This window comes from Chiloscyllium plagiosum, unplaced genomic scaffold, assembly GCF_037043375.1.
Source record: "Chiloscyllium plagiosum isolate Xiang-an unplaced genomic scaffold, Cpla_swu_hap1 HiC_scaffold_4, whole genome shotgun sequence".
Lineage (NCBI taxonomy): Eukaryota > Metazoa > Chordata > Chondrichthyes > Orectolobiformes > Hemiscylliidae > Chiloscyllium > Chiloscyllium plagiosum.
In genome coordinates, this window is record NW_028270142.1 from 32,963,873 (window position 1) to 32,988,415 (window position 24,543).

At 54.0% G+C, this 24,543-nt stretch overlaps 1 protein-coding gene across 3 annotated transcripts in view; it reads left to right on the forward strand.

The window, feature by feature from the left end:
• The window catches only part of fbxl2 (F-box and leucine-rich repeat protein 2), a 184,473-nt gene that overhangs the window by 30,651 nt on the left and 129,279 nt on the right, over positions 1-24,543 (forward strand). For all 3 annotated transcript variants that reach the window (XM_087986131.1, XM_043688900.2, XM_087986132.1), the window contains exon 2: positions 19,359-19,420. In XM_087986131.1, the coding sequence (XP_087842257.1) occupies positions 19,359-19,420 (62 nt within the window). The remainder of the gene's footprint in view (positions 1-19,358; positions 19,421-24,543) is intronic.

Consider the following 24,543-nt stretch of genomic DNA (forward strand, 5'->3'; position numbering starts at 1 on the left):
CCCCCTGTCCGTCGTCTGTCTCCTCCCCCCTGTCCGTCTGTCTGTCTCCTCCCCCCTGTCCGTCTGTCTGTCTCCTCCCCCCTGTCCGTCTGTCTGTCTCCTCCCCCCTGTCCGTCTGTCTGTCTCCTCCCCCCTGTCCGTCTGTCTGTCTCCTCCCCCTGTCCGTCTGTCTGTCTCCTCCCCCCTGTCCGTCTGTCTGTCTCCTCCCCCCTGTCCGTCTGTCTGTCTCCTCCCCCTGTCCGTCTGTCTGTCTCCTCCCCCCTGTCCGTCTGTCTGTCTCCTCCCCCCTGTCCGTCTGTCTGTCTCCTCCCCCCTGTCCGTCTGTCTGTCTCCTCCCCCCTGTCCGTCTGTCTGTCTCCTCCCCCCTGTCCGTCTGTCTGTCTCCTCCCCCCTGTCCGTCTGTCTGTCTCCTCCCCCCTGTCCGTCTGTCTGTCTCCTCCCCCCTGTCCGTCTGTCTGTCTCCTCCCCCCTGTCCGTCTGTCTGTCTCCTCCCCCCTGTCCGTCTGTCTGTCTCCTCCCCCTGTCCGTCTGTCTGTCTCCTCCCCCCTGTCCGTCTGTCTGTCTCCTCCCCCCTGTCCGTCTGTCTGTCTCCTCCCCCCTGTCCGTCTGTCTGTCTCCTCCCCCCTGTCCGTCTGTCTGTCTCCTCCCCCCTGTCCGTCTGTCTGTCGTCTCCCCCCTGTCCGTCTGTCTGTCGTCTCCCCCCTGTCCGTCTGTCTGTCTCCTCCCCCCTGTCCGTCTGTCTGTCTCCTCCCCCCTGTCCGTCTGTCTGTCTCCTCCCCCCTGTCCGTCTGTCTGTCTCCTCCCCCCTGTCCGTCTGTCTGTCTCCTCCCCCCTGTCCGTCTGTCTGTCTCCTCCCCCCTGTCCGTCTGTCTGTCTCCTCCCCCCTGTCCGTCTGTCTGTCTCCTCCCCCCTGTCCGTCTGTCTGTCTCCTCCCCCCTGTCCGTCTGTCTGTCTCCTCCCCCCTGTCCGTCTGTCTGTCTCCTCCCCCCTGTCCGTCTGTCTGTCTCCTCCCCCCTGTCCGTCTGTCTGTCTCCTCCCCCCTGTCCGTCTGTCTGTCTCCTCCCCCCTGTCCGTCTGTCTCCTCCCCCCTGTCCGTCTGTCTCCTCCCCCCTGTCCGTCTGTCTCCTCCCCCCTGTCCGTCTGTCTCCTCCCCCCTGTCCGTCTGTCTCCTCCCCCCTGTCCGTCTGTCGCCTCCCCCCTGTCCGTCTGTCGTCTCCCCCCTGTCCGTCTGTCTGTCTCCCCCCTGTCCGTCTGTCTGTCTGTCTGTCTCCCCCCTGTCCGTCTGTCTGTCTGTCTCCTCCCCCCTGTCCGTCTGTCTGTCTGTCTCCTCCCCCCTGTCCGTCTGTCTGTCTGTCTCCTCCCCCCTGTCCGTCTGTCTGTCTGTCTCCTCCCCCCTGTCCGTCTGTCTGTCTGTCTCCTCCCCCCTGTCCGTCTGTCTGTCTGTCTCCTCCCCCCTGTCCGTCTGTCTGTCTGTCTCCTCCCCCCTGTCCGTCTGTCTGTCTGTCTCCTCCCCCCTGTCCGTCTGTCTGTCTGTCTCCTCCCCCCTGTCCGTCTGTCTGTCTGTCTCCTCCCCCCTGTCCGTCTGTCTGTCTGTCTCCTCCCCCCTGTCCGTCTGTCTGTCTGTCTCCTCCCCCCTGTCCGTCTGTCTGTCTCCTCCCCCCTGTCCGTCTGTCTGTCTCCTCCCCCCTGTCCGTCTGTCTGTCTGTCTCCTCCCCCTGTCCGTCTGTCTGTCTGTCTCCTCCCCCCTGTCCGTCTGTCTGTCTGTCTCCTCCCCCCTGTCCGTCTGTCTGTCTGTCTCCTCCCCCCTGTCCGTCTGTCTGTCTGTCTCCTCCCCCCTGTCCGTCCGTCTGTCTGTCTCCTCCCCCCTGTCCGTCCGTCTGTCTGTCTCCTCCCCTCCTGTCCGTCCGTCTGTCTGTCTCCTCCCCCCTGTCCGTCGTCTGTCTGTCTCCTCCCCCCTGTCCGTCCGTCTGTCTGTCTCCTCCCCCCTGTCCGTCCGTCTGTCTGTCTCCTCCCCCCTGTCCGTCCGTCTGTCTGTCTCCTCCCCCCTGTCCGTCCGTCTGTCTGTCTCCTCCCCCCTGTCCGTCCGTCTGTCTGTCTCCTCCCCCCTGTCCGTCCGTCTGTCTGTCTCCTCCCCCCTGTCCGTCCGTCTGTCTGTCTCCTCCCCCTGTCCGTCCGTCTGTCTGTCTCCTCCCCCCTGTCCGTCCGTCTGTCTGTCTCCTCCCCCCTGTCCGTCCGTCTGTCTCTCCTCCCCCCCTGTCCGTCCGTCTGTCTCCTCCCCCCCCTGTCCGTCCGTCTGTCTCCTCCCCCCCCTGTCCGTCCGTCTGTCTCCTCCCCCCCTGTCCGTCCGTCTGTCTCCTCCCCCCCCTGTCCGTCCGTCTGTCTCCTCCCCCCCCCTGTCCGTCCGTCTGTCTCCTCCCCTCCCCCTGTCCGTCCGTCCTCCCCTCCCTCCCTGTCCGTCCGTCCTCCCCTCCCTCCCTGTCCGTCCGTCCTCCCTCCCTCCCTGTCCGTCCGTCCGTCCTCCCTCCCTGTCCGTCCGTCCTCCTCCCTCCCCCCCCCCCCGTCCGTCCGTCCGTCAGTCCTCCCTCCCTCCCCCCCTGTCCGTCCTCCCTCCCTCCCCCCCCCCCTGTCCGTCCGTCCGTCCCGTCCGTCCGTCCTCCCTCCCCCCCCTGTCCGCCCTCCCTCCCTCCCCCCCCGTCCCTCCCTCCCCCCCCGTCCGTCCGTCCGTCCTCCCTCCCTGTCCGTCCGTCCTCCCTCCCTCCCCCCCCTCCCCCCCCCCCCCCCCCCCCCCCTGTCCGTCCGTCCGTCCTCCCTCCCTCCCCCCCCCCCCTGTCTGTCCGTCCGTCCTCCCTCCCTCCCCCCCCCCCCCCGTCAGTCCTCCCTCCCTCCCCCCCTGTCCGTCCTCCCTCCCTCCCCCCTGTCCGTCCGTCCGTCCGTCCTCCCTCCCTCCCCCCCCGTCCGTCCTCCCTCCCTCCCCCCCTGTCCGTCCGTCCGTCCGTCCGTCCGTCCTCCCTCCCTCCCCCCCTGTCCGTCCGTCCGTCCGTCCGTCCGTCCTCCCTCCCTCCCCCCCTGTCCGTCCGTCCTCCCTCCCTCCCCCCCCCTCCCCCCCTCCCCCCCTGTCCGTCCGTCCGTCCGTCCGTCCCCCCTCCCTCCCCCCCTGTCCGTCCGTCCGTCCCCCCTCCCTCCCCCCCTGTCCGTCCGTCCGTCCTCCCTCCCTCCCCCCCCTGTCCGTCCGTCCGTCCTCCCTCCCTCCCCACCTGTCCGTCCGTCCTCCCTCCCTCCCCCCCCCCCCCCCCCCCCCCCCCCGTCCGTCCGTCCGTCCGTCCGTCCTCCCTCCCTCCCCCCCCCCCCTGTCCGTCCGTCCGTCCGTCCCCGTCCGTCCGTCCTCCCTCCCTTCCCCCCCCCGTCCGTCCGTCCGTCCATCCGTCCTCCCTCCCTCCCCCCCCCCCCCCCCTGTCCCGTCCGTCCGTCCTCCCTCCCTCCCCCCCCGTCCGTCGTCCTCCGTCCTCCCTCCCTCCCCCCCCTGTCCGTCCGTCCGTCCTCCCTCCCTCCCCCCCTGTCCGTCCGTCCGTCCTCCCTCCCTCCCCCCCTGTCCGTCCGTTCCGGTCCGTCCCCCCTCCCTCCCCCCCTCCCCCCCCTCCCCCCCCTCCCCCCCGTCCGTCTGTCCTCCCTCCCCCCCCTGTCCGTCTGTCCTCCCTCCCCCCCCTGTCCGTCCGTCCTCCCTCCCCCCCCTGTCCGTCTGTCCTCCCTCCCCCCCCCTGTCCGTCTGTCCTCCCTCCCCCCCCCCCCTGTCCGTCTGTCCTCCCTCCCCCCCTGTCCGTCCGTCCTCCCTCCCCCCTGTCCGTCCGTCCTCCCTCCCTCCCTCCCTCCCCCCAGTCCGTCCGTCCTCCCTCCCTCCCCCCCTGTCCGTCCGTCCGTCCTCCCTCCCTCCCCCCCTGTGTCCGTCCGTCCGTCCTCCCTCCCTCCCCCCCCCTCCCCCCCCTGTCCGTCCTCCCTCCCTCCCCCCCCTCCCCCCCCCTCCCCCCCCTGTCCGTCCTCCCTCCCTCCCCCCCCTCCCCCCCCCCTCCCCCCCTGTCCGTCCGTCCTCCCTCCCCCCCTGTCCGTCCGTCCTCCCTCCCCTCCCTCCCTCCCCCCCAGTCCGTCCGTCCTCCCTCCCTCCCCCCCTGTCCGTCCGTCCGTCCTCCCTCCCTCCCCCCCTGTGTCCGTCCGTCCGTCCTCCCTCCCTCCCCCCCCTCCCCCCCTGTCCGTCCTCCCTCCCTCCCCCCCCTCCCCCCCCCCTCCCCCCCCTGTCCGTCCCTCCCTCCCTCCCCCCCCCTCCCCCCCCCCTCCCCCCCTGTCCGTCTGTCCTCCCTCCCCCCCCTGTCCGTCTGTCCTCCCTCCCCCCCCTGTCCGTCCGTCCTCCCTCCCCCCCAGTCCGTCCGTCCTCCCTCCCCCTGTCCCGTCCGTCCTCCCTCCCTCCCTCCCCCCCAGTCCGTCCGTCCTCCCTCCCCCCAGTCCGTCCGTCCTCCCTCCCCCCAGTCCGTCCGTCCTCCCTCCCCCCAGTCCGTCCGTCCTCCCTCCCCCCAGTCCGTCCGTCCTCCCTCCCCCAGTCCGTCCGTCCTCCCTCCCCCCCCCTGTCCGTCCGTCCTCCCTCCCTCCCCCCCGTCCGTCCGTCCGTCCTCCCTCCCTCCCTCCCCCCCAGTCCGTCCGTCCTCCCTCCCTCCCTCCCCCCCAGTCCGTCCGTCCTCCCTCCCTCCCTCCCCCCCAGTCCGTCCGTCCTCCCTCCCTCCCTCCCCCCCAGTCCGTCCGTCCTCCCTCCCTCCCTCCCCCCCAGTCCGTCCGTCCTCCCTCCCTCCCCTCCCCCCCAGTCCGTCCTCCCTCCCTCCCCCCCCGTCCGTCTGTCCTCCCTCCCCCCCCCGTCCGTCTGTCCTCCCTCCCCCCCCCCGTCCGTCTGTCCTCCCTCCCCCCCCGTCCGTCTGTCCTCCCTCCCCCCCCCGTCCGTCTGTCCTCCCTCCCCCCCTGTCCGTCTGTCCTCCCCTCCCCCCCTGTCCGTCTGTCCTCCCTCCCCCCCTGTTCGTCTGTCCTCCCTCCCCCCCCTGTCCGTCTGTCCTCCCTCCCCCCCCCTGTCCCGTCTGTCCTCCCTCCCCCCCCTGTCCGTCTGTCCTCCCTCCCCCCCTGTCCGTCTGTCCCCCCCCCCCCCCCTGTCCGTCTGTCCTCCCTCCCCCCCCTGTCCGTCTGTCCTCCCTCCCCCCCTGTCCGTCTGTCCTTCCCCCCCCCCCCCCCCCCCGCCCTGTCCGTCTGTCCTCCCTCTCCCCCCCCCCCCCCCCCCCCCCCCCGCCCTGTCCGTCTGTCCTCCCTCCCCCCCCCCCCCCCCCCCCCCCTGTCCGTCTGTCCTCCCTCCCTCCCCCCTGTCCGTCCGTCCGTCCTCCCTCCCCCCTGTCCGTCCGTCCGTCCTCCCTCCCTCCCCCCTGTCCGTCCGTCCTCCCTACCCCCCCCCCCCCCCCCCCTGTCCGTCTGTCCTCCCTCCCCCCCCCCCCCCCCCCCGTCCGTCTGTCCTCCCTCCCCCCCCCCCCCCCTGTCCGTCTGTCCTCCCTCTCCCCCCCCCCCCTGTCCGTCCGTCCTCCCTCCCTCCCCCCCCTGTCCGTCCGTCCTCCCTCCCTCCCTCCCCCCTGTCCGTCCGTCCGTCCTCCCTCCCTCCCTCCCCCCTGTCCGTCCGTCCTCCCTCCCCCCCTGTCCGTCTGTCCTCCCTCCCCCCCTGTCCGTCTGTCCCCCCCCCCCCCCCCTGTCCGTCTGTCCTCCCTCCCCCCCCTGTCCGTCTGTCCTCCCCTCCCCCCTCCCCCCCCCCCTTCCGTCCGTCTGTCCTCCCTCCCCCCCCCCCCTGTCCGTCTGTCCTCCCTCCCCCCCCCCCCCCTGTCCGTCCGTCCTCCCTCCCTCCCCCCTGTCCGTCCGTCCGTCCTCCCTCCCTCCCTCCCCCCTGTCCCGTCCGTCCTCCCTCCCCCCCTGTCCGTCCTCCCTCCCTCCCCCCCCTGTCCGTCCGTCCTCCCTCCCCCCCCCCCCCCCCCCCCTGTCCGTCCGTCCTCCCTCCCTCCCCCCCCCCCCCCCCCCCCCCCCCGTCCGTCCCTCCCTCCCTCCCCCTCTCTCCCCCCCCCCCTGTCCGTCCGTCCTCCCTCCCCCCTCCCCTCCCCCCCTGTCCGTCCGTCCTCCCTCCCCCCCCTGTCCGTCCGTCCTCCCTCCCTCCCCCCCCCCCTGTCCGTCCGTCCTCCCTCCCTCCCCCCCCCCCCCCCCCCCTGTCCGTCCGTCCTCCCTCCCTCCCCCCCCCCCCCCCCCCCCTGTCCGTCCGTCCTCCCCTCCCTCCCCCCCCCCCTCCCCCCCGTCCGTCCGTCCTCCCTCCGTCCGTCCTCCCTCCCCTCTCCTCCGTCCGTCCGTCCTCCTCCCTCCCCTCCTCCTCCCTCCCCCCGTCCGTCCGTCCGTCCGTCCTCCCTCCCTCCCCCCCCCTGTCCGTCCGTCCGTCCGTCCTCCCTCCCTCCCCCCCCCCTGTCCGTCCGTCCGTCCGTCCTCCCTCCCTCCCCCCCCCGTCCGTCCGTCCGTCCTCCCTCCCTCCCCCCCCTGTCCGTCCGTCCGTCCGTCCCTCCCTCCTCCCCCCCTGTCCGTCCGTCCGTCCTCCCTCCCCTCCCCCCCCTGTCCGTCCGTCCGTCCTCCCTCCCTCCCCCCCCTGTCCGTCCGTCCGTCCTCCCTCCCTCCCCCCCTGTCCGTCCGTCCGTCCTCCCTCCCCCCCTGTCCGTCCGTCCGTCCGTCCGTCCGTCCGTCCGTCCGTCCTCCCTCCCTCCCCCCCTCCCCCACTGTCCGTCCGTCCGTCCTCCCTCCCCCCCCCCCCCTGTCCGTCTGTCCTCCCTCCCCCCCCTGTCCGTCTGTCCTCCCTCCCCCCCTGTCCGTCTGTCCTCCCTCCCCCCCTGTCCGTCCGTCCTCCCTCCCCCCCCAGTCCGTCCGTCCTCCCTCCCCCCTGTCCGTCCGTCCTCCCTCCCCTCCCTCCCCCCCCAGTCCGTCCGTCCTCCATCCCCCCTGTCCGTCCGTCCTCCCTCCCCCCCCCTGTCCGTCCGTCCTCCCTCCCCCCCCCTGTCCGTCCGTCCTCCCTCCCCCCCCCTGTCCGTCCGTCCTCCCTCCCCCCCCCTGTCCGTCCGTCCTCCCTCCCCCCCCCTGTCCGTCCGTCCTCCCTCCCCCCCCTGTCCGTCCGTCCTCCCTCCCCCCCCTGTCCGTCCGTCCTCCCTCCCCCCCCCCCCCCCCCCGTCCGTCCGTCCGTCCTCCGTCCCTCCCCCCCCCCCCCCCCCCCCCCCGTCCGTCCTCCCCTTCTCCCCCCTGTCCGTCCGTCCTCCCTCCCTCCCTCCCTCCCTCCCCACCTGTCCATCCGTCCTCCCTCCCTCCCCCCCCCCGTCCGTCCGTCCGTCCGTCCTCCCTCCCTCCCCCCCCTGTCCGTCCGTCCGTCCGTCCGTCCGTCCTCCCTCCCTCCCCCCCCCCCCCCCGTCCGTCCGTCCGTCCGTCCTCCCTCCCTCCCTCCCCCCCCCCCCCCCGTCCGTCCGTCCTCCCTCCCTCCCCCCCCTGTCCGTCCGTCCGTCCATCCGTCCTCCCTCCCTCCCCCCCCTGTCCGTCCGTCCGTCCGTCCGTCCTCCCTCCCCCCCCCTGTCCGTCCGTCCTCCCTCCCCCCCCTGTCCGTCCGTCCTCCCTCCCCCCCCCCCCCCCCCCCCGTCCTCCCTCCCTCCCCCCCCCCCCCGTCCGTCCGTCCGTCCTCCCTCCCTCCCCCCCCCCCCCCCGTCCGTCCGTCCTCCCTCCCTCCCCCCCCCCCCCCCCGTCCGTCCTCCCTTCTCCCCCCTGTCCGTCCGTCCTCCCTCCCTCCCTCCCTCCCTCCCCACCTGTCCATCCGTCCTCCCTCCCTCCCCCCCCCCCCGTCCGTCCGTCCGTCCTCCCTCCCTCCCCCCCCTGTCCGTCCGTCCTCCCTCCCTTCCCCCCCCCCGTCCGTCCGTCCGTCCTCCCTCCCTCCCTCCCCCCCCCCCCCCCCGTCCGTCCGTCCTCCCTCCCTCCCCCCCCTGTCCGTCCGTCCGTCCATCCGTCCTCCCTCCCTCCCCCCCCTGTCCGTCCGTCCGTCCGTCCTCCCTCCCTCCCCCCCTGTCCGTCCGTCCGTCCTCCCTCCCTCCCCCCCTGTCCGTCCGTCCGTCCTCCCTCCCTCCCCCCCCTGTCCGTCCGTCCGTCCTCCCTCCCTCCCCCCCCTGTCCGTCCGTCCGTCCTCCCTCCCTCCCCCCCTGTCCGTTCGTCCGTCCGTCCGTCCGTCCTCCCTCCCTCCCCCCCCTCCCCCCCTGTCCGTCCGTCCTCCCTCCCCCCCCCTGTCCGTCTGTCCTCCCTCCCCCCCCTGTCCGTCCTCCCTCCCTCCCCCCCCTGTCCGTCCTCCCTCCCTCCCCCCCCTGTCCGTCCTCCCTCCCTCCCCCCCTGTCCGTCTGTCCTCCCTCCCCCCCTGTCCGTCCTCCCTCCCTCCCCCCCGTCCGTCCGTCCGTCCGTCCTCCCTCCCTCCCTCCCTCACCCCCAGTCCGTCCGTCCTCCCTCCCTCCCTCCCCCCCCCCGTCCGTCCGTCCTCCCTCCCTCCCTCCCCCCCCCCGTCCGTCCGTCCTCCCTTCCTCCCCCCCCCCCCCCCGTCCGTCCGTCCTCCCTCCCTCCCCCCCCCCCCCCCCCCCCTGTCCGTCCGTCCTCCCTCCCTCCCTCCCTCCTCCCCCCCCCCCCCCTGTCCGTCCGTCCTCCCTCCCTCCCCCCCCCCCCCCCCGTCCGTCCGTCCTCCCTCCCTCCCCCCCCTCCCCCCCTGTCCGTCCGTCCTCCCTCCCCCCCCCCTGTCCGTCCGTCCTCCCTCCCCCCCCCCTGTCCGTCTGTCCTCCCTCCCCCCCCTGTCCGTCCGTCCTCCCTCCCCCCCCCCCTGTCCGTCTGTCCTCCCTCCCCCCCCTGTCCGTCCGTCCTCCCTCCCCCCCTGTCCGTCCGTCCTCCCTCCCCCCCAGTCCGTCCGTCCTCCCTCCCCCCTGTCCGTCCGTCCTCCCTCCCTCCCTCCCCCCCAGTCCATCCGTCCTCCCTCCCCCCAGTCCGTCCGTCCTCCCTCCCCCCCCCCCCCCGTCCGTCCGTCCTCCCTCCCCCCCCCCCCTGTCCGTCCGTCCTCCCTCCCCCCCCCCCTGTCCGTCCGTCCTCCCTCCCCCCCCCCTGTCCGTCCGTCCTCCCTCCCCCCCCTGTCCGTCCGTCCTCCCTCCCCCCCCGTCCGTCCGTCCTCCCTCCCCCCCCTGTCCGTCCGTCCTCCCTCCCCCCCCCCCTGTCCGTCCTCCCTCCCTCCCCCCCCCTGTCCGTCCGTCCTCCCTCCCTCCCCCCCCCCCCCCGTCCGTCCGTCCTCCCTCCCTCCCTCCCTCCCTCACCCCCAGTCCGTCCGTCCTCCCTCCCTCCCTCCCCCCCAGTCCGTCCGTCCTCCCTCCCTCCCTCCCCCCCCCCCCCCGTCCGTCCGTCCTCCTTTCCTCCTCCCCCCCCCCCCCCCCCCGTCCGTCCGTCCTCCCTCCCTCCTCCCCCCCCCCCCCCCCCCCCCGTCCGTCCGTCCGTCCGTCCTCCCTCCCTCCCCCCCCCCCCCTGTCCGTCCGTCCTCCCTCCCTCCCCCCCCCGTCCGTCCTCCCCCCCCCCCCCCCCCCCCCGTCCGTCCTCCCTCCCTCCCCCCCCCCCCCCCCGTCCGTCCGTCCGTCCTCCCTCCCTCCCTCCCCCCCCCCCGCCCTCCCTCCCTCCCTCCCCCCCCGTCCGTCCGTCCTCCCTCCCCCCCCCCCCCCCCGTCCGTCCGTCCGTCCGTCCTCCCTCCCCCCCCCCCCCCCCCCGTCCGTCCGTCCTCCCTCCCTCCCCCCCCCCCCCCCCCCGTCCGTCCGTCCCTCCCTCCCGTCCGTCCGTCCTCCCTCCCTCCCCTCCGTCCTCCCTCCCTCCCCCCCGTCCGTCCGTCCGTCCGTCCTCCCTCCCTCCCCCCCCCTGTCCGTCCGTCCGTCCTCCCTCCCCCCTGTCCGTCCGTCCGTCCGTCCTCCCTACCCCCTCCCCCCTGTAAATCGCCTCCAACACCTGAAATACCTCAAAAAAGGAGCAGCTGTTGCAGCCAGAAATTTTTCCTGTCCTCCATCTTGGGTTACCCAGAAACATATCCAAGGAACTGTAGAGTGTTTCATCGTAGTGCTAAATGTTTGTAGATGGTATGCCCCAGGTTACTGATAGTAAAGATTCAGAAATGAAAATGCCATGAAATTCTCTAGCCACTTGTACAGGACGGTGAGATTTTCTAATTGGAGATGGTCGTGTTTTTTGGCATTTATCAGAACAAGCCTGAATTTTGCATGTCTTAATATATGTGGACATGGCCTGCTTCGGATGAGACTACTATGAGCCCTAGAATCATCAGTGAATATGCTGCTTCTGAATTTGTGATGGAAAAAAGGTTATTGCAGTTGAAGAGATGACTGGACTTGAGACTTTACCTTGTACATCTCCTGCAGCAATGTGTTTTGGCTAAGATGGTTAATGACCAACAGCAGCAACCGTATTCCTTTGTACGAGTGTGTGAAACAGGAATGAAATAGACCATTCTGCCACTTGAGCCTGCTCTATCACTCAGTATCTGGATTAGTGGTGCTGGAAGAGCACAGCAGTTCAGGCAGCATCCGAGAAGCACTGCTCCTTGGATGCTGTCTGAACTGCTGTGCTCTTCCAGCACCACTAATCCAGAATCTGGTTTCCAGCATCTGCAGTCATTGTTTTTACCTATCATTCAGTATGATCATAGTCAATCTGTTTTCCATTTTGAATTCCTCAGTCACATCTATATCCAAAAACTTTTGAATCCCTTGCCTCAAAGAATCTATACATGTTTCTTAAAATGTTCATTGAGACCCCATCACCGCTGCCTTCTGAAGAGTTTCAAAATTAGACAACTCTCAAAAGACTGTTCTGAAAGGCCTACCTTTAATTTTAAAACAATGCCTTCTCATTCTGGACTGACTTACAAGAGGGGAAATCCTTTCCACATTCACTTTGTCAACACTGTTCAGGATCTTCTACATCCAAGGGAGTCACATCCTCATTTCCTCTTTCCTTCCAGAATCCCTTTTTGAATAGAGGGGCCATGTTTGCTACTTTCCAGTTCAGTGGAACCTTTCCTGAATCTTGAGTGCTGAAAAATTAACAGCAATGCATTTTCCACCTCATTAACAACCTGTTTTAGGCTCCTAAGCTGAAATCCATTTGGACCCAGCGATATGTCAGCCCAGAATCAGTTTATTTGGTACACTTTTCCTCATCATAACATTACAAAGTTCTTCATTCTCCTGATTTCCAGTTATTTCCGGTATTTTTTTGGCACCTGTATGATGAAGTCAAAAATAAAATTTGTTCGTTTCATCTGCAACTTCCTTATCTACTATAAATTCCCCATTCTCACTCTCCAGAGGACCAATATTGCTTTGCTTTGTTTCCATTTTGTATACCTTTCGCTGTCTGTTTTTACATTCCTAGCTAGCTTCCTCTCATTCTCAAATTTCTTTCTCTTGATTAACCTTTGTCATTATCTGCAGTTTTTAAAATATTTTGCCTGTTAATCTGGCCTGCCATTCAGCTTTGTGCAGTTATATTCTTTATCCTTAGCTTCGATGCCTTCCCTAATTTCTTTAGTTCAGCGTGAATGGTGGATTGTCCCTGTAGAACATTTATATTAGCAGTATACTTCTGAGAATTCTGAAATATTCTCTTAAATGTCTGCCACTGTGTTTCTATTGATCTATCCTCTCGCCTACTATGCGAGTTTACTTTACCCAGCTCATCTTCTGTGATCACGTAGTTGCTCTTATTTAGGTTTAATATTCTTGTCTTCGACTCAACTTTTCTTCTTTTCAAACTGGATATATGTGTCAATTGTATTATGGATGTTGCTCCCTTTTAAAGATGCCTTTTACTCAGAGATCATTCATTAATCCTATTCTCATTACACAACACTAAATTCAATATAATCTGTTCTGGTTCTAAAAATGCTGCTGAGAACCAATCTCAAGCATTCTATGAACTGCTCATCATGGCTACTACTACCTATTTGATTTTTTTTTTTCCAATTTGTATGTAGATATCCAGATTAAAGTCATCCATGATTGAAAGAGAGTCTGCAACAACTAGCTCATATTTCTAAATTGTCCCGAACTTGTGTTTACTGCAAGGGGAGCTGTAGGCAGTTCCAACTAATAACTTATTTCTCCTACCAACTTTCATCTTCACCCAGACCAATTCTATGCATTAAAGTCTTGCCCAAGGTCATCATTAACTATTGCACAAACGGCCTTCCTTCATTAATAGTGCTACTCCTCCTCCCTTGCCTAGATTGCTAATCTTAAATAGCATATACCCCTCAATTTTCAGGACCTAATTCCTTTTATACTGTAGTCATGTCTCTGTGATGATTATCCGATGACGCATGTTGAAAAAATACTATTAATTTCATTTTTTTTTGTGGAGTCATAGATTCCGACAGCATGGAGACAGACCCTTCGGCCCCAGCTGGTCCATGCTGACCAAAATGTCCATCCATGCTAACCCCATTTTCCTGCACTTCGCCCAGATCCTTCTTATAGAATCCCTACGGTGTGAAAACAGGTCCTTCGGCCCATCAAGTCCATACCAACCCTCCGAAAAGTCACCCACAGAGACCCATTCCCCTACCCTATTATCTATATTTATTCCTTACAAGTGCACTTAACATGATGGGTAATTTAGCTTGGCCAATTCACCTAACCTGCACATCTTTGAATTGTGGGAGGAAACTGGAACTCTCTGAGGAAACCCATACAGACGCTGGGAGAATGTGCAAACACCACACAGACTGTCGTCGGAGGTCGTAATCGAACCCGGGTCTCTGGCGCTTTGAGGCAGCAGTGCTAACCACTGAGCCACTGCATACCCTCTTATCCATGTATTTGTCCAAATGTCTTTGAAATGTTGTTAATGTATCTACCTCAACTGCTTCTGTTGGGCAGTCATTGCTTTTGTGTACTACCCTCTGTGTAAACTCAAAAAGTTGTCCCTCAGATTTCCATTTATTCTTTCTCCTCTTACCTTTAAACAGATGCCCTCCAGTCCTCAATTCCCCAATCCTGGGAAAAAGACTGAGCATTCATCATATCCATGCCTCTTATGATCTTGTACACTACTATAAGATTCCGCCCCCTCCCCAGGTCTTCTACACTGTAAAGAAAAAAGTCCTAGCTTGTCCAACCTCTCCCTGTAACTCAGTCCCTTGAGTCGAGGCAATATCCTTGTAAATTCCTTCTGCACTGTTTCTAGTTTAATAACATCATTCCTATCGCAAGGTGACCAAAACTGAACACAGTACTCAAATTGTGGCCACCAACATTCTGTATAACTGCAACATAACTTCCCAACTTCTATACTCAATGAAGGCCAGTGTGCCAAAAGCCTTTCTTCACCACTCTGTTTGCAAACATTCAAACACAGAGCCTTTTTAGTTTTATCTTTCTAATATCTCATCTTGATTGTTGGTGAATACCTAGATTTATTTTTCTCTATGTTCCTTCTTGCAAATCTCTGAACTTCATTTCCCGTATTACTGTTTTCTTTCTGACCTTATTCCTATTCTTTGATGTGCCACATTTTCCATATTTGATCCCTCACTCCCAAAATGTAGTTTAGAACTCCCTCTATTTGTTATGCAGTTCTCAAGAGTACTCTTCCTCAACACAGATCAGATGTACACCATCCCAGTGGTTCAGCCCACTTTTCTCCAGTTCTGGTGCCCACACTAATGTTTGAGCTCTGTATGCATCTCTCTAATTGTAAGTACCCTGTCCCTATTTGCCATGGTGGATGCTGACTGTCCTGTCTGCTGGGTCCTCTTTCTTGTCTCATGCATGATTCCCTCCTTTCCACAGATTGACTTCTGTGGTTCTGCTTTTTAATGGAGTGCAACGGTCCTTATACTTTCTGTTCAAGGACCTCCTCGTAGTTCTGTTACTATCTATGTTGACCATGACCACTGAACCCACCTCCCAGTGAAGGTTTTCTAGCCTTGATCAGGTGGCCCAAATGTTGGCTTTGTTGCAGAGAGATCTGGGCATTCTCTGTGCATGAATCGTCAAAAATAGTATGCAGGTAAAAGTACACTTGGCACACTTTACTCATTCCTGAAGAAGGGCTCATGCCCGAAACGTCGATTTTCCTGCTCCTGGGATGCTGCATGACTTGCTGCACTTTTTCAGCAACACATTTTCAGCTCTGATCTCCAGCATCTGCAGTCCTCACTTTCTCCTGCAGGTAAAAGTAATAAGGGAGACAAATAGAATTTTGGCATTTATTGCTAAAGGAATAGAGTATAAAAGTTGGGAAGCGTGAAGCTGTGGGTTCGCTTGCTGAGTTGATGTGGTTTTTTGCAAATGTTTCATTGCTTTGCTAGGTAACATCATCAGTGCACCTTTTATAAGGTGTTGCTGCTCTGTCTTGCCTGGTATTGATGTGTCTCTGTTTGAATACTTCCAGTTCTATATGTGAGTAGTTGGGAAATGGAATCCAGTTCAATGTATCTATTGTTTGAGTTCCGGTTGAAGTGTCAGGCTTCAAGGAATTCTCTGGAGTGTCTTGTTTTGCCTGTGCTAGGATGGTTACATTGTCACAGATGAATGTTGTGTCCTTCATTGTCTTTGTGGTTGGAAATGAGAGAATGCTGGTCATGTCTGGCACTGCCAGCTGATGTTTGTGCACTCGTATGGTCAGTTTTCTTCTTGTTTGTCCTGTGTAGTCTTTTTCACAGTCTTTGTAGAGTATCTTGTAGGTAACGTTTGTCCTGTTGGATGGGGGTGTCGGTTCTTAACCTTTTTGTAAGGAGCTGGTGGAAGTTGTTAACTGGTTTGTGGGCCACTAAGATTCTCATGGGTATGAGTAATGTAGTTATCTCTGATGTGTCTTTGATGTATCGTTTGGTTGTTATCGTACCTGGTCATGTAATGTTTTCTCCTTTTGAGTTTGTCCCATAAGTACCAGAGGACCCAAAGTCCTCTTTGGGTACCTATTTCGTTTGAATAGGTGATCTGGCTTATAAAGTTCTGGGTTGCTGTAGTGTGTCCTTGCCCATTTAAATAATGTACCAATGCAGCTCCATTTGTATGTGCTGGGGTGGTTGTTATAATTCTATATCTGGTCAGTATGGGTGTTCTTCTTGTACACACTGGTCTGGAGTTCCCTAGTAGATGTGTGTTCTACTAATACACAGAGGAATGGGAGTCTGCTGTACTTTTCCTTTTCATTAGTGAACTTTATTCCAGGGAGGATGTAATTGATGTGGTTGTGGGTTTCTTCTAATGGTGTATGTCTAACGATGACAAAGGAGTCATCTGTATACCGGAACCACAGTTTGGGTTGGATAGTGGGGAGGTCTGTCTCTAAGTATTGCATTACTCTTCTGCTATCAGCCCTGATATCGGGGACTCCACTGGTGTGTCGTTGATTTGTCTGTATACTTATCAATTGAATGTAAAGTGAGTTGTGAGGCATAGATCTAATAATTTTAGTATGCTGTTCTTGTTGATGTTGCTTGGTGTCATCTGGTATACTAGTAAATGCTTGGTCCAATAATGTGGCAAAGGTATCATTGGCTAGGTCGATGTCTATAGATATGAAGAGTGCTGTTACATCAAATGAAATAATTATTTAATCCTCTTCTATTGTGTTTCTGATGATAAGGAACTCTTGGGATGAGTGGTTGGAATATTCTATTAGGTGTTTGTGTTGTTGGCAACTCCTTGGCAATAGGTTTGAGGGTGGGTGGGGGGGGGCACTCCTGCTTTGTGAACCTTGGGTAATCTATAGAATCGGGGTGTGTTGGATCAGTCGAATTTCATCTTTTGTTGGTCAGTTTTGCTGATGTTTCCCGCACTGTGTAGTTCCTTTAGTGTCACAGTAATCCTTTACTTGAATTATGGGGTTAGGTCTATTCCCAGCTGTTGGTGAGTAGCAGTATCGCTGAGTAGTTCATTTGCTTTCTCCATGTACTGGTTTCTTTTGAGTATTACCATCTTCCTTCCTTTCTCTGGTAATAGCACTATGTTCTATGTTCTTGTCCCTTTTTTGGCGTTTCTCCAGTGCTTTTCTTGCTTCTGTGGTGAGTCTATTCCAGTTTTCTGCTTAGAGTTGGGGCTATCATTTGTCTGATAGACTGAAGTGTTGCTGTAGCTGTGCCAGGCATTAGTGAGATCCCACCTTGAGTATTGCAGAAAGTTTTGATTTCCTTACTTGAGGGGTGAAGTTGTGCTGAAAGCAGTTCACCAGATTGTTTCCAGAGATGAGGGATATGTCTTATGAAGAGCGATTTTGGAGCAGTTTAGGTTTACACTGCGTGGAGTTGAGAAGAAAGAGATGAGATCTAATTGAGGTATATAAGATGCTCAAGGGGATTGACAAAGTTGATGTAGCGACCTTGTTTTCTTGTTGGCCAAGCTCGAACAAGAGGTCGTAGTTTTAGGATGAGGTGTGTCTGATGAGGGGAAGTTACTTCTGAGGTGGTTGTGAAATTCACTGCTCCAGAGTGCAGTGGATGCTGGGGCATTAAGTAAATTTTAAGGTGATAGACAGATTTTAAAAACTTAATAATGGGTTGAAAGAGTATGGAGAACATGCAGAAAAGTAGATTTGAGGCCAAGATGAGATCAGCGTTGATTGTACCAAATGAAAGTGCAGGCTCGGAGCTGAATTGCCTATTGCTGCTCATTCTTATGTTATGTCACATTCAATTTCGGATGAAAAGTTTGATCAACTCTTGACTCATTCGGGCTGTTTTTATGAGGAAAGATTGATCAATTTGAGCATATGCTAATTGGAGTTTAGATGAGAGGTGAAGTCATTGAATCTATATTTCAATGAGTGGGCCTGACAAGGGTGTATGCTCTAAGAATGTTTACTGTGGAATCTAGAACTAGTGTGTTTCTGGATGTAGGTCTGTGCTACACTGAGCTACAAATCTTCTCAAAACTCGCTAACTAGTGTGTTTCAGATGGAGATGAGCAATTTTGCTTCTCGGAGGATCACGTGAATTCTCTGCCCTAGGGAACAGTGGAGACTTGTTCATTCATGATACTTAAGGCAGTGTAGAATTTTTGATCTATGAGGGAGTTGATGGTTATGTGGCGACGATTATCAGCTGTGATCTTTATTGAGTGGCCTGTGATTTTCAAGTGACTTCTGTTCAGTTCATGTAATCTGCGCAACCTGAACAGCCTCTGTATTCCATTGATTCATATCCCTTTATTGTCCAGAGGGGTTCCTTTGCAATTAAGTAACCTTAATTTTTTGGGGGGGATGCAAACAAAGGTATTCTTTTCTTTACTACTTTGAGTGATTCCAGAACTTTGTTTTAAAATAACAATGATTGATATACTATTAATAATATTTTATGGTGTACTTCCCCTTTTCCAGAGATTCTCTGATCTGCTGAGTGTTTCCAGCAGTTAGGAATTTTTATTTCAGATTTCCAATATCTGCGCTGTGAATTTGTTTTCTTGAAGACTAAGCCACCTTTTATTTATGCAAATAGTTGCATGAGTCCAAATAATTGAAAAAGTTCATACAATATTTTTGAAAGTTCTATTTTTTTCAAGTTTATCAGCTCATAGAACCGGCGGTCAGTGCTATTATGATTTGCTTTATGTGATGTCTTATTCTAAGCATATTTGTTTAAAATTTCATGTGAATTTCATATGAATTTTAAATAGACCAAAGCCACCGGTAGCAATAGTGTGATGGTTTTGGGGGAAGAAAGGTGTGGGTGACAGTCGTCGTGAGATTTTAGGCATACCCATGGTCTGAAATATCCAAGCTAATGAAATTTTGTTGTTGTGGTCTGTATTGTAAAGTATTAATAATACAAGAGTTAAGCAAGTTATTAGTCTCTTTTTACGCAATGTTTTGGGATATAGTATAAGCATCTTCCTACCTTGTCTGTTTTGAAGTGAGTAAAGTCCTTTGGGGAGGCCCACTGATGAATTTATAATACAAGCTGTTTCCAGTAATTTAAATTTGTTTTGTGTTTTAAGGCAGTTTCAGAGCTTTTGAATGAAATGCGCATGTGGGAATGTTTTTAGGAACAGTATGAAGGCTTTGTAGAGGGGGCAGATTAGCGAGAATGGTATCTGAAATGAGGCATTGCAGTTAGGTGGATATAATACTGGGCAAGCTAGAAGCAGAGAAGACTAAGGATATTTCGTATAAATATTTTAACTCATCAAAGTCTCAAGTAGAATAAGTAAAGATAAACTCTTTCTAATGACTATAAAAGGTTGACAACAATAGGATACAGACTTCAGTGATTGTTAAAAGAATCAGACGTGATATCATGAAAAACTTTTCTCTATGAAGCTACTCCTAGAGATCAATAATACATAAAAAGATCCTTCAGTCCATTGTGTCTGTGCCATTGAAAAACCTAACAATTCTAAACCCACTTTCCAGCACTTGTCCTACAGCTTTTGTATGCCTTGGCATCACAAGTGCACATCAAAATACTACTAAAATTTTGAGGATTTCTGCCTCTCCCACTCTTTACAGGCACTGCGTTTCAAATTTGTACCACCGGCTGGGTGAAAAGGATTTTCCTGAAATCTCCCATGAACCTTCTGTCCTTTCATTTAAATCTGTTCTTAAACTTGTTTAGGATTTGGAATGCACTGGCTGACAGGGTGTTGGTATAGATTTATTGGGAGCCTTGAAAAGAAAGTCTATAAATATTCGAAAAAGAAAGGTACAGAAAGAGAGAGCAGGGGTGTATTATAAATCGGATTACTCTTTGAAAGAACCGATACAGAATCTGAGTCAAGTAACCCCCATCTGCACTCAGTGATTCTGATGCATCTGAGAAAATATCATAACAAGAATTCTTCTCATTTATTGGATTGTTTAAGAATTGGGATCTAAATATTATAAATTTTTAACAACCATTTAAGGTTTTTTTTGTCAGTGTTCATTTTGCAATGTTTTTGGCTTTGTGTAAACCTATTGCTTTATCATTTCAGTTGCTGTTTTGGCCTAATCATAGTCTAATGGTGTGATATTTTTCCACCTGAAAAGAATGCTGATAGTTTGTTTTGTGACCAGTGCTAAGTACTTCTGCAAAATTGATATTCCCACACATTACACAAAGGGTTGCTTCCCCTTTAGCACAGATAAAGTAGAAATGTTAAATACTTTGATAAAAGTATTTTCATATCATTAAGTTTATAAATTAAGTTTTCAGGTTTAAGATTTCATGTGGATAATTTTGACATTTTTAGTACTAAATGTTAGTTTACTAAACACTTTTTTTTTAGGTTTTCTCAAGCAATGATGAATCGCTAATAAATAAAAAGTTACCCAAAGAACTTCTGTTAAGGTAAGACTGTGATTTCATCTGAATCATTTATTGGCTATTTATTACATTGTCAGGTTCCTAAATAATAATACATATGTACCTCATTCTGTTGCCCTTGCTCATGTGGGTTGATAGTAATAATGTGAAATATAAAATAAAAGTTGCAGCTTTTTGTTTTAATTTTTAAAATATTTTTTCTATCTGGAACATAACTTGGGAATTATCGCTTCAGTCAGATTGCATGGAATTTCTAAATTTGATTAAATTATGCATCTTGTGAAGTTGTGTTCTGAACTGTGTTCTGTAACATGTGACATCCATTGCTTGGACAAAGTGAAATGCTGATGATTTAAATTTACTTGATATTCTTCAAGTCTTTCTTCCCCCTCAAGGCAGTAATACTTGAAACATACAGGATTTTTAAGGGGCCTGACAGGAAAAATACTGAGATGTCTTCCCTCATGGGAGAGTCTAGGACCAGAGGGCATAGTGTCAGAATAAAGAGGCAATTTAAGACTGAGCTGAGGAGGAATTTCTTTTTTGAGGGTAGACTGTGTTTGGAACTCCTTGCCACAAAGAACTCTTTGTGTATATTTAGGGCTGAAATAGATTTTTGATCATTAGGGGAGTCTGAAGTTGCAGGAAATTGGATGCAACAAATATTAGATCAGTCATGAACCTATTGAATGACAGAGCAGGTTTGAAAGTCAGAATGGCCTACTCTTCCTGTTTCTTAAAGTCTTTCAGTATCTAGGTCTAAACTTCAATAGTGAGAATTAGCAGAACAATTATGTAATTGCATCATTTGATGCTTAGGTAAGGTTAAAATGTTTTTGTAATCGGTGCAATGTCTGAAACTTAGCATCTTTGTAAAATTGATACTTCAATTCATTATATAAAGGGTTGCCTTCCCTCAAGTGCAGGTAAAATAGAAACATTAAATACATTTATCATAAACGTATTTAACGCTTTTAAAAAATGCTTTAACTAATCAGATTAAGTTTTCAGGTTAAGGATTTCAAATGTGCTGTATCAAAATATGCATGACTTCTCTAGGAATCTTGAAGGCAGTACAATTACCAGCCTTTCCAGGTAGTACTTTGATGCCTGAAAACACACATGATTAGATTAGATTGGATTAGATTACTTGCAGTGTAGAAATCGGTCCTTCGGCCCAACAAGTCCACACCAACCCACCGAAGCACAACCCACCCAGACCCATTCCTCTACATCTAACACTACGGGCAATTAAGCATGGCCAATTCACCTAACCTGCACATTTTTGGACTGTGGGAGGAAACCGGAGCACTCGGAGGAAACCCAAGCAGACACTGGGAGGATGTGCAAACTCCACACAGTCAGTCGCCTGAGGCGGGAATTGAACCCGAGTTTCTGGCGCTGTGAGGCAGTAGTGCTAACCACTGTGCCACCGATGTGAATATACCTTTTGGAATTAATTTACATTGGGTCTCTGCATGTTTCAAAGAAGAGCTTGATATCCTGATGGGAGTTGGTGGTTCCTTCATCTCTTTATTTGTTCAAGGAGTGTGGGCATCACTGGCAGGGTTATTGCCTTACCACCAACTTGATTCACTGTAGTCTGTGGTGTAGGTGTACATTCTATTGGATAGAAAGTTCCAGGATTTGGCATATTGAAGTCAGAAAGAATAGTGAAATATTTCCAGGCCAGGGTGGTGGTATAATTTCCAACTGATGTTATTATTGGACAAGTCTGATCCCATGCTGAAATCTAGCTGAAGAGATCATATTTGCCTTTGTTTCACTTTAGTCAGGTAGTATTTCACTAAAAAAACAAGTGTACAATGCTGCAGATTTGTTTAACCCCGAAACACAATTTTATTGCTCAAAAAGAAATCAAATGAATCCAACTATTTACATGTAGGAGAAGTTTTACAGGATGGTGAAATACAATTCCATCAATGAGTATTCCAAAATAAAACATGAAGGGAAGGTTGGTTTAAATGGAGTTTGGAAGAAGTCTATCGACATGTTTTGTCGAGGTGTCGATGACTATAAGAGATTATCATTTGATGTACACAGAACTTGAAAGATTAACCTTTTCTTCATGTTTGTCGAGGGTTTGTTAGTAGCAGTTTAAATAATGGGTAACAAGTTCATGGATCCATTTATTTTTGTAAGGCTGAATCTAGGAATTGGAGGGATCAACACATCTTTACTCAGAGCCAGAGAACTGAGAGATGGAGGAGGCTGTTTTCGGTTGCCAGGATTTTAAGCTAACTGGTCGATTTTAAGAATTTAAAATCCGTGGGTAAGGAAAGGGTAGACTTTTCTTCTGAAAAGGTGTTTAGAGCTGCTTCTTGTAGACCTTATGGAATATAGACTTTAAGTTCTCCCAGCATGGTGTGTCAGCAACAATCAATCTACAAACGCTGTTTTTGAGAAAAGTTTGGATCGTCTTGGGCAAGTCTGTTATCACAGTTTAAGGGGCAATTATGATATGATCTTCCTGTCAGATAGGGGAAATTAGAGAACAGTTGACTGTCGCTGTAGACTGTGCAGGAGGTGTATTTGGATTTGCCTCATCAGATCATTTGGATTGGCTGGAGAGGCAGTTGGAGTCACTGAGGACCATATCGAAGGCATAGATTGTGATGGTTAGGTTTACAGAGATGGTCACACTGCAGGTTCAATCAGATAGATGGGTGACTGTCAGGAGAAGTAAGAAGGTAGTGCAGGAGTCACTTTGGCTATTCCTGTCCAACAGATATACTGTTTTGGCTACTGTTGGGGGAGGATGGTTGTTCTGTGGAAAATCGAAGTGGCAGCTAGATCTTGGGCACCAAGAATGAGTCTTTTATGAAGCTAAGTTTGTCAAGTTTAGGAGAATAATTATAATAAGGAACTGTCCTGTCAGGGACATGAAAAGGAGATTTTGCAGCTATGTGTGAGAATTCAGGCTGGTATGTTGCCTCCCTGGTGTCAGATTCAAAGGATGTCTCAAAGCAGTTTCAGCATATTGTCAAAGGCAAGAGTGAGAAGATGGAAGTTGTACATCTTGGTAGGAACGACATAGTTTGGGAAAGGGTTGATGCTTTGCACAGTGAGTGAATTACGTGTGAGGTTAAAAAGAAGAACCTTTTGAAAGTAATAATTTCTGGATTACTCCTGTTGCTACATGCCAGTGAGAGCAGGAATGAGAAGATAGGGCAGATGGATGGATGATGAGGAGATGGTTCAGTGGGCAGATATTCAGATTTTTAGATAATTGGGATCTCTTTTGGATCAGAAGAGACCTGTTCAAAAGGGATGGGTTTCACTTGAACTGGAGCGTGACGAATATCCTAGCAAAGGGATTTGCTAGCTCTATTCGGGAGCCTTTTAAACTAGGCTAGTGGCAGGAATTGGATCTTAAGTAGTTTTGAGAATAGAAAGACAGATTAGAATGGTTCTAAAGTTAGAGAGCAAATTAATTAGAAATGGCAGATAAGCAAGTCCGAAAACAAGGTGATACTGAAGAACTAAACTGCATGGGGCCTTACAGGTAAGGCAGATGAACTTTGCATGTAGGGGAACATGGGACTGAGACATGGCTAATACAGAAACATATAATAGCCTTCCTGATGAAGGGCTTTTGCCCAAAACGTTAATTTTCCTGCTCCTTGGATGCTGCCTGACCCTGCTGTGTTTTTCTAGCCCCACTCTAATCTTGACTCTAATCTCCAGCATCTGCAGTACCCACTTCCGCCTATTGCAGAAACCTGGCTGATGGATAGAAAGGGAGACGAGAGGGGAGTGACATTTTCGATTAGGGAAAGCATTACTGCTGTACTTAAAGAGGATATTTGAGGGGCCATCCAGCGAAGCTACATGTGTGGGACTCAGAAACAAGAAGGGGATAATTGCCTTGATGGAATTATTCTTTAGGTGTGCCCCCCCCCCCCAGCAGGATACTGAGGAGCAAATTTGTAAAGAGATCTCATATATGTAAGAATAATGGGTCTGTAATAGAGGATTTTAGTGTTAGGGCTTGGATGTTGAAGAATTTGTTAAATGTGTTCAAGAAAAATGTTTCTTTTATCAAATATGTAAATGTATCTAGTAGCGAAAGAACAAAACTTGACCTTCTGTTAGATAATAAGGCAAGGCAAGTGGCTGAAGTGTTAGTTGGGGAGCACTTTGGGACCAGTGATCATAATTTTATTAACTTTAAGTTATGGAAAAGGATAGGGGCTGTGTATGAAAGTTGAAGTCCTTAATTGGAGGAAGGCAAATTCTGACTGTATGTGCTGGAGGACTGAAGGATGGCTAATGTTGTGCCTTTATTTAAGAAAGGATGTAAGGAGAAGGCAGAACTATAGACCAGTAAATATGACATCAGTTGTGGATTCTAAGAGAGAGGATTTAAATGAATTTGGAGAGGCAAGGACTGGTTAAGGATAGTTAGCATGGCTTTGTGCATGGGAAATAATGTCTCTCAAACTTGATTGAATTTTTTGAGGATGTAACTAAAATAACTGATGGCAGAATGGTAGGCATTGTCTACATGGACGATTGTAAAACCTTTGAAAAGGTTCTGCATGGTAGACTGACTTGTAAAATTAGATCATGTGGGCTTCAGGGAGAGCTTGCCACTTGGATACAAAATTGGGATGAAGGTGATAGAGGGTGGTGATGAAGGGTTGTTTTTGGACTGTGTAGGGCTGTGACCACTGGTGTTCTGCAGGAATTGGTCCTGGGTCCACTGTTGTTCATGTGGAGCTGCTGGTGTTGGACTGGGGTGGACAAAATAACATGGTGTCATTTTTAACATAGTCCAGCAGGTTTATTTGAAATCACCAAGCTTTCAGTGCATTGCCCCTTCGTCAGGTGCAGTTGGACGAAACCTGGTGGTGTTTGACTTCTGACCATTTTATATAAACGAGTTGGATCCGAATTTAGGAAGCATGGTTAGTAAGTTTGCAGATGATCCCAAAATTGGTGTAGTTGACGGTAAAAGAGATGATCTCAAAGTGCAAAGCGATCTTGATCAGTTGGGCCAGTGGGCTGAGGAATGGTAGATGGAGTTTAAGACCATAAGACACAGGGGCAGAAATTAAGTCATTCAGCTCATCAAGTCTGCTCTGCCATTCAACCTTGGCTGATAAGTTTCTCAACCCCATTTT